Source organism: Spodoptera frugiperda, chromosome 26, assembly GCF_023101765.2.
Source record: "Spodoptera frugiperda isolate SF20-4 chromosome 26, AGI-APGP_CSIRO_Sfru_2.0, whole genome shotgun sequence".
Classification (NCBI taxonomy): Eukaryota; Metazoa; Arthropoda; class Insecta; order Lepidoptera; family Noctuidae; genus Spodoptera; species Spodoptera frugiperda.
This window is the reverse complement of record NC_064237.1, coordinates 9,046,537-9,059,877: the sequence shown is the minus strand read 5'-3', so window position 1 is coordinate 9,059,877 and position 13,341 is coordinate 9,046,537. Positions and strand designations below refer to the sequence as shown.

Genomic DNA, 13,341 nt, shown 5'->3' with positions numbered 1-13,341 from the left:
CACGATTAGCTGAACCGATTTTAATACGGTTTTCGTGAGCAGTTTTAAGTATAAGTATTAACCGACTTTACTGACTGCGAGGTTGAAATCGGTTTTCTTAAACGTAAATTATTGAACATATTTTTGAACCTAGATTTGAGCCTTTGAGCCTTTTATACCTACACAGTAATAGCTACATAGTTGTACCTAATTACAAATATTTTACTTTAGAAAATACAGACGAATCTAAAATATAGAATAATCAAAATACTTGAGACTTAAATAACTCAGAATCGTTCGATTAAATACTCAAAGGAATCCATTACGGACAATAATTTGCCACTTTCAAATTATAAATTGAGTTACGAATTCACGATACGATGGAATGGAACTCTGCCGCGAGATTTCCTACAAAAGGTAAGAAAATACAATACTTCGATCATGACATCAAAACCAAGAAATAAACTTTAACTTTGTTTATTTAAGGTTTAAAATCAAAGTTTAATAGATAAACAGATTATACAAACAAATCATTTATGTAAAGTTTGAATAATACTTATACTAAGAAGTAACGAAATTGTAGATTGTATTTGTAGGTACGTTCTTCTAAGCAAAATACGGTATATTTTTTATTGTCAAGAGGTTTTTGTGTGTATAAGCCCTATACTTAAGTAGACACACCCACATCTGGAGTGGTATGCACGTTTTTGACTGCACAAAAGATAGCTAATCGATATATAATCCCGTCAAGTTGGTAACTACTCGCTTTTCAGTGTAGACTTAATTAAATAGGTTACGGAAAGAAATACTTTTGAAGATAATATATTGATTTGAAATATCGTGTGACGTCATTTCTAGGTACGTTTTATACGTAGAAATGACGTACATTGATTCGTTTTATCTAAGTATTGTTATCTTATACAGGGTTAAAGGGTAAGTCGACCTAAATCCTTTAAGACGTGATAGTTTACATCATTCCTGACTGATTTGACCATGGGACCCCATATCCCAAACTTAACCGTTTTCAAATTATCGGCATTTTAACTTTTTTGATAAAATTTCCCATTTTTTTGGCTATTTCTCCCTTGTTTTGTCTTTGGTGGCTAAATTTTATTTTGTTTTTGGTTTTTTGTGTAGTAGATTAGTTGCTTTATTATTTAGAAAACTAAAACTGTAAATAACTGTACCAACTGAGTCGTAGCAGACGATCGAATGTTTAAAAAAGTAAATAAATTTGTGATAAGTTGTTTTTCTTTGTAAGATATTTAAAAAAAAGTCTATGACAACTGTTCTGCAAATGTGCGTTAAAATATCTACAATTCTTCAGCTTTCTGATAAGGTGTAACATGATAGGGAATAATTTGAATTCTTTGCCAAAACATCGATGAAGTACTACAAGGTAGTAATAAGAATATCGATATTTAAGCTTCAAATTTAACTTGAGTCAGATAACAAAATAAAACAAACTGGTTCACTTCACTTCAGAAGGAGTGTCAGGGATGGCTTTTTTTTTGAGTGGAGAAAATCATCCAATGACTTCTCCCACCTTGGGCGAGGCGAGAGGGAGTGTCAGACTCTTACTGACTAAAAACCACCCCGTTCCTATTCCTGCCCGTCGAGCCGGAGCCCCGGTAAACCCGCTAGGTAGTCCGCAGCTCCGGATTAGGCATCAGCCCTACTGGGCCCCATCTGTGGTGGTCTGATGGCTCTTTGAGGCGCGCGCAGAACGCGACGCGCCGCACGCACGGGTCTGGTTCTGGTCGGGCGGCGAGCTACCCTTGCTCACCGTCCGCAGACCCGCACTTACGGTGGCCGGAGATCGTCGCGCGATCCCCGACGCCCGGAGTGTCTTCGCGACGGCTGGGGCGTGAGGAAGTTCGTTCCACGCGCCCCGCCTCCTCCTTAGCTAGCATCATGCTTCGCAGAAGGAGGAGACGGCATCCCAGTCCCCCTCGCTCCGCACCATGGCTTGTATCAGTGCCGGACGCGAGAGGGCGCCGTCGCCGACCACATCCCTGAGGACACGGCGGTGCTCAGCCCACGCAGGGCAGACCGCAAGCGTATGTTCCACCGTGTCCTCCGGGCGGTCTTCGCAGTGATGACACCCGGGCGTTTCCTCCCGCCCAATCAGAAACAGGAACCTACCGAAGCTTCCATGTCCGGTAAGCACCTGCGTCAGGCGGTAGGTGAGGACGCCGTGGCGCCTCTCTAGCCACTCCTCAAAGGGGGACTTACCGCTCGATAACTATAGCTAAGGACTGGGTTAAGTAACCATTAAATTACTCTAGTACGGCAAAACTTTTAAATGTTTACTCCATTATTTTCCTTTTAAAGTAGGTAATTTACTCTATACAAAAACCAAATTAAAAAATCTGTTTACCAACAAAAATGGTGTATTAGAAGCAAATAATGTTTAACTAACCTTCATAATCCCAGTCTGCATTACAATCAGAATTAAATCATGGCTCTAATTCAAATTATTCAGTAATGAGCCGTAACGCTGGGAATTGCTTGTTTCCATTAACGCTAATGGAGTTAATCGCCGCAGCTCTATGGGTGATTGGATCCTGCTGCTTCACGTTAATCCTTATCGAAAAAATATTACCCAAGATATTTTTTCTCCATTACGCAAATTATAAATCTTTTTTTCTTGCTTGCTACGAAATAATCATTAAAATATGTTTGAACATCGTCAAGTAGAATATAATGTGAATGTGAATAAAAACCCCTAAAATAAATGATTAAAAAAATAAAAGCAAAAATATATGTTTTTAAAAATACACAAATAAAAAAAATATTATCAATAAAAGTTTGCACGTAACTGTCATCTTTGAATAAAATGGCGGTAAATCCACAGTTTTTTTTTTGTGACAAAGATAACCAATGCATTCTGCCAGCTATAAAAACTTTTTAGACAAAATAAGTATGACCTATTTTAACTTATACCTAAACCGTTATCGAAAAAGCTTATTATTTGACTCCTGCTGTTAAAGTTGTAAATAACTCAATTATAGAGTGTTTTATAGACTATTTTATGATATCGTTAAAAACTTTCCTCGCGAATCCATTTACTGTAATCGTAAATAATCCGAACTTTTACCAACTACATGAGTTGCTGGGTGGGAGAGGTACTAAAATATTGGTTAATAAAAATGGGCTACGCTGAGTATGCTGAGCCTCGTGTAATGATGTCCTAAACAAACTGGTATTTTACATAAATGAATTACGTAAGGGATGAAAAGCAGTAAGTACAATAGTCGCCGTAAAGTAGTACAAGCGACCTAAGTATAACAAAGCCGCTAATTAGTCGACGCCCCACTTCCTCGTGTTATTCTTTAACAGTTATGTAACTAGACTCTAGGGGTAGAAACTACGAGGTTTTTCTATAAAACAAACACATAAGATATTCTCTATGTTTTTATCAAATAGTAATATTTTATCTGTATGATGCGTGGATTTTAAGGATAACTGGCTGGAACACCAGAAGAGTTACAAATGCGTTATCAGCCGACTAAAAAGAATATTGGTAGATAGCTGACTCAAAAGCAATAATATCCAATTACATAAAGTATCGACTTCCCATTTAACAAAAGTGTGATAGCCTCTTAAAAATCTATTTCCCAATTTAATTAAAGAGGCCAGCATCTAACTGTCAATCTTAGAACCAATAGAGAATGATGTCGTCTCAAGATGAATCAACGTTTTAATTAATTTCCGGTATCCAGTAGAAATCATGTCGGGTTCAATAAATAATTATTAATAACAAATGCCACGGAAATATGCTTGGATAAAATGAAATTCCATAAATCACAAACCTAAACATTTGCATTATTTATTTTAAGAATTTGTTTAGGAAATGGAAATTCGTTAATTTATTCGACAAACGTTCCTAATTACACAAGCTAAAAGATTCAGATAGGGCAACAATTATCATGGGTTATTATTATATAGAACATAACGAACCTCTTTTGTGCCACGATCATTTATTTTTACTAAAACTTTTTTAAATTTGGAATAGTCAAAGTGACATTTAAAAAATCATAAGGTGACGTATGTCATCGGCCTAAAAAAATTACAAAATTAGTTTTTTATATTTTGATAACAACCATTATGTATACTATTTTGAAATAAGGTAAATATATTCCTGTTGGTAATGAATATTGTGAAGGAATCTCAAGAAAACCCAGCTCGGATGTTGAAATGTATAAAGTTTTTGTTTTTTGTAGCACTACATTTGCTGCTGTACAATGATTGAAACTGGTAGCGCGGATAACGCAACAGCTGTAACACCAGCGGCAAATCCGGTTAGCTGATATATCGTAATACACTGTTTTTTAGACTTTAATATTGCTAACGAAATAATGAAATGAATGTATTGAAAAACTCTGTCGACAAAGCTAGCTACGGGATTTTATGTTTCGTTCTGTATGGCAAAAACATGCAAAGCAATTGTTGAAGTTGGAACCGTACCTCCATTACAAATTTTATTATAAATATCTCCTCTCCAAACTTTTCAAAATAATTTAGTTTAAATACCAAGCATCATTCTCAAATACCTTCATGCACAAATTTTCCTTAGGAAGTTTTACAAGACGACGACGACATCGCTCGGCCAGAAGCGACGTTTCGTTTCACTGTTCAAAATATAAGTCAGTTGAAGGAGCAAGTACTGTCACCTCCTTGCTTCGTGAGATGCCTGCCTTGGAAGATACTCATACTCCTGAGGCACACGACAACACCTGAACGCCAGCAACAGAAGGCGTTGGGCGTGTTCTTGCAGTGCAATGGAGAATGTGACTCTCCAGGCTGGTCGTGCTATGGGCTAGGAGAACTGAAACTCCTTTCGCATAAACCGGACGGTGGTCAAGCCCTCTGTCGGAAACTTCATCATATGTATCACTGGTATTTATAACCATACAATAAATATAATAAAACAATAATACCATACAATAAAATGGGGTGGCTCGGAGGTTTAAGACGCCCACTTCTTATGCATGAGATTGTGGGTTCGAAACCTACGGACGACAAGTACCAATGTGACTTTTCCCGAGTTATATGTACTTTCTAAGGTTTTTTAGACACCACTGATAAACGGTGAAGGAAAACATCGCGAGGAAACCTGGGCTTATAATCTCTAATTTAAAAGTTTGAAATCGCCAATCCGCATTGGGCAAGCGTGGTGATCAATGCTTATTAAACCTTCTCCATGTGAGAAGAGGCTTTGGTCAGTAGTAGCCACTTATGGGCTGATGATGATGAATAAAACAATAGAATACTTACTTATGTTACTTTATAACATCAAGATTCTGTCCTATGATTACTAAATCGTATTTTAGATTGTTTGTTTATATGAACAGAACAGCTTTTAAATATTTTTCCATAAACAGTAAGGAAGACGACTGGGGTTTTGCACACTTCATATCATGGGACGATCTCATGGAACCAGACAATGCTTTCGTGAAGGACGATTCAATCACTATAGAAGCTCATGTTATTGCTGAAGCACCTCATGGTGTGTCATGGGACTCCAAAAAACACACAGGATTTGTTGGTAAGGTGATAGATGTAAGACTATTTCATGATGTTTGCCAAATATTCTACCTTAAAAACCTGTGTCAATATTGATACTTACCTACATTTTAAGATACTTATCTCAATCCTACGCAATGACCAATAAGTGGGTGGTTTTAATTTATTTTCATCAAAATAATCAAGATATTACGTACCTATGTGTGAACAAGCGAGAATTTCAAAAAACGTTTTCAACAAAAATCTGTCCACTCAAAGCAAATCCGTTTCAAATGGATATTATTTTCCAATAACCACGTGGGTGACAATCCGTTATGCATAAGTGCATAACGCGCCATTCAAAGGGTTAAAGGAAAATTATTAGAGTGGAAATAATGGACGAGTGAATAGAACTATGAAATAGTTATTTTATCGAATGAGTGCTGCACTAAGCGACAAGCGAGATGCTTTCATACTGAGAATGGAACATAAAGCCGGGTCCAGACGAGTGTAACGTGTAATGTAATCCACCGTGTAATGTAACACGAATTCTACGTGTGGACGGCAGTACGAGCATTACATGTAACACTCGCGCTGAAGAATTCGTGTTACATTACACGGTGGATTACATTACACGTTACACTCGTCTGGACCAGGCTTAAAGAATTTCATATTTCTAAATGGATTTTGTCAAAAAGGATCACTCTTTAAAATTGTTTACTGAATTTTATAACTCATTTTAACCAAACCTAACCTATTAAGATTTCGGGGTAGTTATTGGCACCCTCCAATAAGCAAACATATGGCTGCAGGTGGCGGCTTGTCGTTCTACGTGGAGGACTAAGGGGGAGGCCTTTGTTGTAATGATGATGATGAAGCAAACATAGCTCTAACCAATCACAACGTTCAACATTCTTTCCCAGGGCTCAAGAACCAAGGAGCGACATGCTACATGAACTCTCTTTTACAAACTCTGTTTTTCACGAACGTGTTACGTAAGGCGGTGTACAAGATTCCGACTGTGGGAGACGACAGCTCTAGGTCTGTCTCGTTTGCCCTACAACGTGTGTTCTACGATCTTCAGTTCTCAGACAAACCTGTTGCTACTAAGAAGCTCACTAAGAGTTTCGGCTGGGAGACACTGGACTCATTCATGCAACATGATGTGCAGGAGTTCTTGCGGGTGAGTTGTGTATTAAATATACATACATACATACATATCGTCACGCCTTTAATCCCCGAAGAGATAGGCAGAGGTGCACAATATGGCACGTAATGCCACTGTATGTATCCACTTTTCACAATTTATGTTGTAAGTCCCAAGTAATAGGTGGTGAGCCTATTGCCATATAGCGGGCATATTTCCAGACTCCGTGCTACTACTGAGATTTTTTCGAAAAACCGAAAAAACCCAGTAACACTTCGCCCGACCCGGGAATCGAACCCGAGATCCCTTGCAACCACTCGGCCAACAAGTCAGGCAATGTATTAAATATAATCTTCATATAAAAGGATGCGATTTAAAATCGATCATTTTAATTTAGGTTGTAAACTAACCATGTCACTTACGTTAAATTAATGAAATGTCTATACGTATGTAGGTATAATATATTGTTTTTTGTACTTGAGAAAATTAAGTCTTACTATGGGATGGGATCATAGTGAAACTTGATCTTACTTTTATGGGCTCCTCAAAATTTTACGGTCACCAGTAAAAACGGGGAAGCCAAAAATCTTTAGTCTTAAATTTTCACTGGCTTTCCACAAGGGTCCTACGTGGAGCGAAATATTTTTACCATTTTTTTCATGGAAGCTTACAATTATGCTACGCTGTATTTTTTGCATATAAAAGGCTTCAATCCTTTGCCTGGTAAAAACTCATCTCTCGTGAATGCTTTTTGCAGAAATCCATATTTGATGTGTTTTCTCTCATCGCAGGAATATAAAAATTCGATGACTATTTCAAGTTTTTCTAATAACATGACTTATCGTGTTGCAAGCACTTGACGCATATGTGTATTTCAGTTGCCTTTTTAAAATAGTTATATATCGTCTTTTATCCCCGAAGAGGTAGGCAGAGGTGCACATTATGGCACGGATTGCCACTGTACAATATACACCCACTTTTCACAATTTATGTTGTAAGTCCCATGTAATAGGTGGTGAGCCTATTGCCAGATACCGGGCACATTTCCAGACTCCGTGCTACTACTGAGAAATTTTCGAGAAACCAAATAAACCCAGCGATACTTCGCCTGACGCGGCAATCGAACCCGAAACCCGTTGCCAGGCCGTCGCACTTGCAACCATTCGCCCAACGAGCAGTGAAATAGTTATATCTTAACATAATGAAATGGAAATTGATAAATACTCAAGTATTGGACTGTAAATTTTCACATTTCTTTGTAGGTGTTACTAGACAAGTTAGAAAACAAAATGAAAGGCACAGTGGTGGAAGGGACCGTGCCGAAGCTGTTCGAGGGTAAAATGACGTCATTCATCAAGTGCAAGAATGTGAACTGTACCAGCACACGTGTTGAAACGTTCTATGACATACAACTCAGCGTCAAGGGGAAAAATAATAGTAAGCAAGCACACATTATTAACACAGAAAAGTACCTATTATTTGATAGAATGCAAATATTTTTAATACAAAAGTACCTATCTATACTATAATATATAAAGCCGAAGAGTCTGTTTTTTTGTTTGTTTGAGCGCGCTAATCTCCGGAACTACTGATCCGATAAAACATTACGCTATGTCCAATAGGAGCCAAGCAAAGCGGGTGAAACAGCGCGAAAGTAGCTAGTAATATGATATACTTATATCAATATAGGGCAAAAACCTCATCTCATAGAGAACAGCAGAGAATATTGATCCTCGAAACGTACTACAAATTCTGCAAACAAAAACAATAAACCAATGTAACTTTGCACTCGTTAATCGCAATCCAGTTCGAAATTCAGTAACCAAAGAAAAAACGGCAACAAGCCAGTGCCCAGTTACTTTCAAAAGCTATTTCGTTACCAATAAATTGGTCCAATTTGCAACTTGAAAATGCAATTTATAACGGGACTTTGACAAAATTTCATTAGGTACGAGAAATTCCTTTATTTCGTTTAACCATTTAGTCTACTACTAGCGAACACCTACCCGCCCTTCGCATGGGTGCAATGGTGATATATTATGCACGTATTATACATAAAAACCTTCTTCTTGAATCACTCTATCTGTTAAAATAAACCGCAACAAAATCCGTTGCGTAGTTTTAAAAATTTAAGCATACAAAGGGACAGGAGAAAGTGACTTTGTTTTATACTATGTAGTGATGATGTCACAGTTGATGAATAAATTATAGATTGTGTAGAAACCATTTGAGAGTAAGAGGTGCTAATAAATCTCTCATATCAGAGTGTTACACAGGCGCCTGCATCTAAAGTTCTGGTAAAGAAATATTTGCATTTATACGAGCATGTAGGGCTAAGTTGTAAGAAAATTAGTTCTGCCGCAAGTTTAAAATTATTTATAGTGTGAGTTTAGGACTCTCGTAACATGTGGTTCGGGTACTTTACGTATATTTTTTTAGTTAAATATTGAATGTACCATAACACTATTTAGTAAAATAAGTATTGTCCCGAATTCAATAATAAAGCCCACCTGTTAAAGTCCAGAAATGGAATTAGTCTTATTCCTATAAGACTTTAACGGTGCTTTTCCACCAGAGATGTGCTATGCTACGTTGCTGTGGATGCGTTTAACTTCCATTATTCATTGGTACACATAGCTTAGCACTGGTGGAAACGGACTCAGCTAAGCTATGTTTTTTTAAAGATGCGTGCTATGGATGCGTACTATGGATAAGTGTGCCTTTTTCTCGCACGACTGCATAACTTAGTATCGATAGAAATGGTCACATAGTTTTACAGTTTAGCTACATCTTCGTAGCGTAGCTATATAGCACATCTCTTGTGGAAAAGCACCCTGAGGCTATCAATTTTCAACAGGTCACTCGGTTCCTTTTGCAAATGCCTTGAATTCTTCAACCCTAATCATTTTACCACAGTATCCTTTTCCATCCTAACCCTAACCCTCGACAGTTTACGAATCGTTCAAAGACTACATCAGTACGGAGTTACTGGATGGTGAGAATAAATACGACGCCGGTGAACATGGTCTCCAGGAGGCGGAGAAGGGAGTCAGGTTCGACGTCTTCCCACCAGTGCTACATCTACACCTCATGAGGTTCCAGTATGACCCCCAGAGTGACGCCTCTGTCAAGTTTAATGACAGGTTTGTTGTTTCATTCTGTGTTGTATCAGTATGGCTCAAACTCAAAATAATAGTTAAATGGTTTATGTGTTTTCGGACCAGGATGTGTATTGTGTATGAAAGGTGATTTATCTTTGTGAAGATTTGCAGGCAAGTTCTTGAAAAGCCTGTTTAGATACTTTCCTGTACCTCTACCATAAGTTTGAAGCAGTTAATATAATATATAGTATTTTTCGATAGTTGCTAGCGACGACGGTGTAAATTTTAGTTCCACAGGTGAACGGTAGAGGCGTTGTAAAATTTGACATACAAAAAATTCACGTCGTCGCTAGCGACTATCGACAAATACTATTGCTTCAAACTCATGGTAGAGGTGCTGATGTACCAAATAAGTGCTTTAATAGAAGCCTAATAATTAGGAACAAGTTTTTACATGGAACATTTCTTTCGTTATTTTTTGCCAGCTGTCCATAAATAGCATTTTAAATTACTCCGACCTCGGACAAACATAAAAAGCTTCCATATAAATGTTCCTTTGTATATGTCTGTTAACATTTTAGCCGTAATAACTACGTTTTTAAATAAGACTATTATGCAAATTTTCGTCCCAAAACCATATCGTCCTTTGATATTGGCGCCACAGGTGTTGTTTTTGGGCCGAGCTACAAAATGTTGACTCGAATTGATACTAACTTTATTTAGCGTAGACTTTATAATAATATTATGTTCTACGTGTTATTGGTTTCTTTAGATTGTTGTTTTTGCAATACACGATATAGCGAAAATATTAAAAAGTTCATTGAAATTTTGTCGATAACTTTACTATACTAGGGATGATGAAGGAGAAATTAAAAATTTTATTAGCCCATCAGGTAATGAAAAAATATTAGACACGTATTTTTTATTTTGTCATATAAGACAACAATACTTAGATAAAACGAATCGAAATTTAGGAGTAAGAGCAAATTCGTCATTTCAATTGACAATATTTAAAATCAACATATCTTAGAAAGTATTTTTTTCCGGAATAAAATACGTGTATTAGACACGTATTTTAAAATAACCTACAAGACGGACATTACAATACAAATTAGTCATCTATCCTACTATTATATCAAGTGCTAAACCAAGTTAGTTAAAACCTCATTTTGATTGACAAAATAACGCTATGAATTAGGTATAACTGAATACAAGTTTCACAACTACCCTGCAGATTCGAATTCTACGAAGAAGTGAACCTAGACCCGTATCTTCAAGAGATCCCCACAATACCAGCGCATTACACGTTGCATGCAGTGCTGGTACACTCAGGAGACAACCACGGTGGACACTATGTGGTGTTTATTAACCCCAGGGGAGATGGAAAGGTGAGCAAAACCAAAACTTACTGTTATAATACCTATACGTGTCTCACTATCACTCACTTATCATCAGCTCGTATTAGTTTAAGTAAAAGCTTGTTGCATATTTTCAATCTCATATTTTGTAGTCTGTGCCATATTTCCAGACTTCTTATTAACAAAACAATGTCATATCAACAAAATCCCAAGAACATTTGTCCTGATTTCTGGACCCAACATATAAATCCATCAGACTAACCTTTGACTTAACTTTGCCTTTTATACATATTATTATGTAGGTATGAAGGAGGAGAGGAATTTGCGTCATTAAAACTATTGTCGTTTTCCATAATAACTGTATTTCATAACCAATATTATAATATCAGATACATAACACGATCACTCCATGATCTTCAAAGTAAAGTAAACCTTAACACTTCTTGATTAAGCCTTTCACTGCCAACAAAAAACTGTTAAAGGCTATTCCTCCACTAGTGTCGGACAACGTTGTCCGACATGGCGTCTAATGTGTTAATAAAATCTGCATATTTTTCATTTACTTTTAGATACACCAGTTAATTACATTTCTCACTTTTAGACACACCAGTCAATTACACTCCCTTTTAACAAAATTTTCAATTTATTGCTTTTAATAACATCTTTGAATTCTATGCTACAGTGGTGCAAGTTCGACGACGACGTAGTATCTCGATGTAGCAAGCAAGAAGCCATCGAGTACAACTTCGGGGGCAAAGAGGACGCACCGCATCTCGCCCGGAGAGCCACCAGTGCATACATGCTCATATACATACAGTAAGATACTTTTATAAAAGTCTGGCTTTGAAGAACTAGGAGTTTTCTGTAACTATTCTATTACTAGCTACTTCCGCGCGGTTTCACCCGCTCTGCTCGGCTCCTATTGATCATAGCGTGATGGTTTATAGCCTATAGCCTTCCTCGATAAATTAACTATCCAACACAAAAATAATTATTCAAATCGGACCAGTAGTTCCGGAGATTAGCGCGTTCAAACAAACAAACAAACAAACAAACTCTTCAGCTTTATAAATCATGGGGAGGTCTCTCCTTCTCGGGTTTGACCCTATTATATAGTATTATAGTATATAGTATTATAGTATATATTATAATATTATAGTATAGATTAGTATAGATATCTCTGCACCGTCCAAATTCCAAATGGAGTTACTTCTTTACCCCATACTCTTCGCGCATTAGCTCTTATTTAGCTTTACCGCAAGCCCGAAGCTACAGACAACGTAACAGGTTACCGGGGCTCCGGCTCAAAGCAGGAGAAGGAACGAGGTAATTTTTAGTCAGTAAGAGTCTGACACTCCCTCTCGCCTCACGTAAAACGGAAGAATTCACTGGATGATTCCTAAATCCGAATCTAAGCGTAATCTAAGTCCTTCGTTGTTTGTCAACAGGACATCGCAACTAAAATACGTGTTGCAAGAGTGTATAGAGGGGGACATACCCACCGACCTGTGCGAGCGCATCAGCGAAGAGATGCGATACGAGATGGTAAGGACATGTAAATATCCATTCCACACAACTTCGTTACTTTGACGTTTTTTTTTATACTTTTTTTTATGTAAGCAACACAATTGCGAATTTCAGGCGGCAGAAAAATAAGATGCAGAAAATTTAAATCTGACACGTCAGTCACCTCCGCCAAGTACTACGCGAAGATATTCAGCGCACTAAAACAGTTCTTCACTTTGCAGGCCCTAGCCGGCTCTAAATATAAAGGAAGATAATGACCTGCATGGACTGCACTACAATGTCCTATTTTTTATGCATTTTACAGTTTTTGAAATTATAACGAGTGTTTACGCTTAAAATAGTAAATTTGTCAGGTAGGTAATTAAGCTTTATATAATCTGAATATATTTTCTTTGTGTATATTTTATTGTAATTATTTATGTACCACTGTTAATAAAATTTGTTGCGATATTGTTTAGGTTTATTTGTGTATTATCCTTGTGCCCACGCGATCCGAGCATTCCTCTTCGTTCTGTCATACCTTACAGACAACCTGACAAAACCTTGGACGGATACACATTTCACGTGACTGGGTTTATCTAAGCAATTCATCATTTTAACACTCGCAAAAATATCTCACAATTCAGTAGAGAACTTCAGAGCTTTAACTTTTTTTTACATTTAATGGGTCGACGTTTGGCCGCTATCTCACCTGATGGTAAGTGATGATGCGGCCTACGAT

The 13,341-nt window shown here is 37.3% G+C and overlaps 1 protein-coding gene across 3 annotated transcripts; it reads left to right on the top strand.

The window, feature by feature from the left end:
- Positions 1-3,972: 3,972 nt before the first annotated feature.
- Positions 3,973-13,083, top strand: LOC126912513 (ubiquitin carboxyl-terminal hydrolase 7-like). Of its 3 annotated transcripts, none has more exons than XM_050704986.1 (11): positions 3,973-4,111; positions 4,206-4,283; positions 4,559-4,881; positions 5,367-5,530; positions 6,411-6,670; positions 7,897-8,071; positions 9,585-9,777; positions 10,970-11,123; positions 11,776-11,909; positions 12,542-12,638; positions 12,842-13,083. In XM_050704986.1, exons 2-11 carry the CDS (start codon positions 4,227-4,229, stop codon positions 12,872-12,874), a joined length of 1,590 nt encoding a protein of 529 aa, XP_050560943.1. In that variant the 5' UTR covers positions 3,973-4,111; positions 4,206-4,226; the 3' UTR covers positions 12,875-13,083. The 3 variants fall into 3 exon arrangements, with proteins under 3 accessions (XP_050560943.1, XP_050560944.1, XP_050560942.1); XM_050704987.1 differs by having other exon boundaries at positions 12,735-13,083; XM_050704985.1 differs by having other exon boundaries at positions 12,542-12,648; positions 12,735-13,083.
- The last annotated feature ends 258 nt before the right edge of the window (positions 13,084-13,341 follow it).

Excerpts from the sequence above, each read along its gene's own strand:
- LOC126912513 (XM_050704985.1), top strand. The coding sequence starts at position 4,227 with ATGATTGAAACTGGTAGCGCGGATAACGCAACAGCTGTAACACCAGCG. Across the intron at positions 4,284-4,558 it reads TAACACCAGCGGCAAATCCG|GAAGTTTTACAAGACGACGA; the intron begins GTTAGCTGATAT and ends AATTTTCCTTAG. Across the intron at positions 11,124-11,775 it reads ACCCCAGGGGAGATGGAAAG|TGGTGCAAGTTCGACGACGA; the intron begins GTGAGCAAAACC and ends TCTATGCTACAG.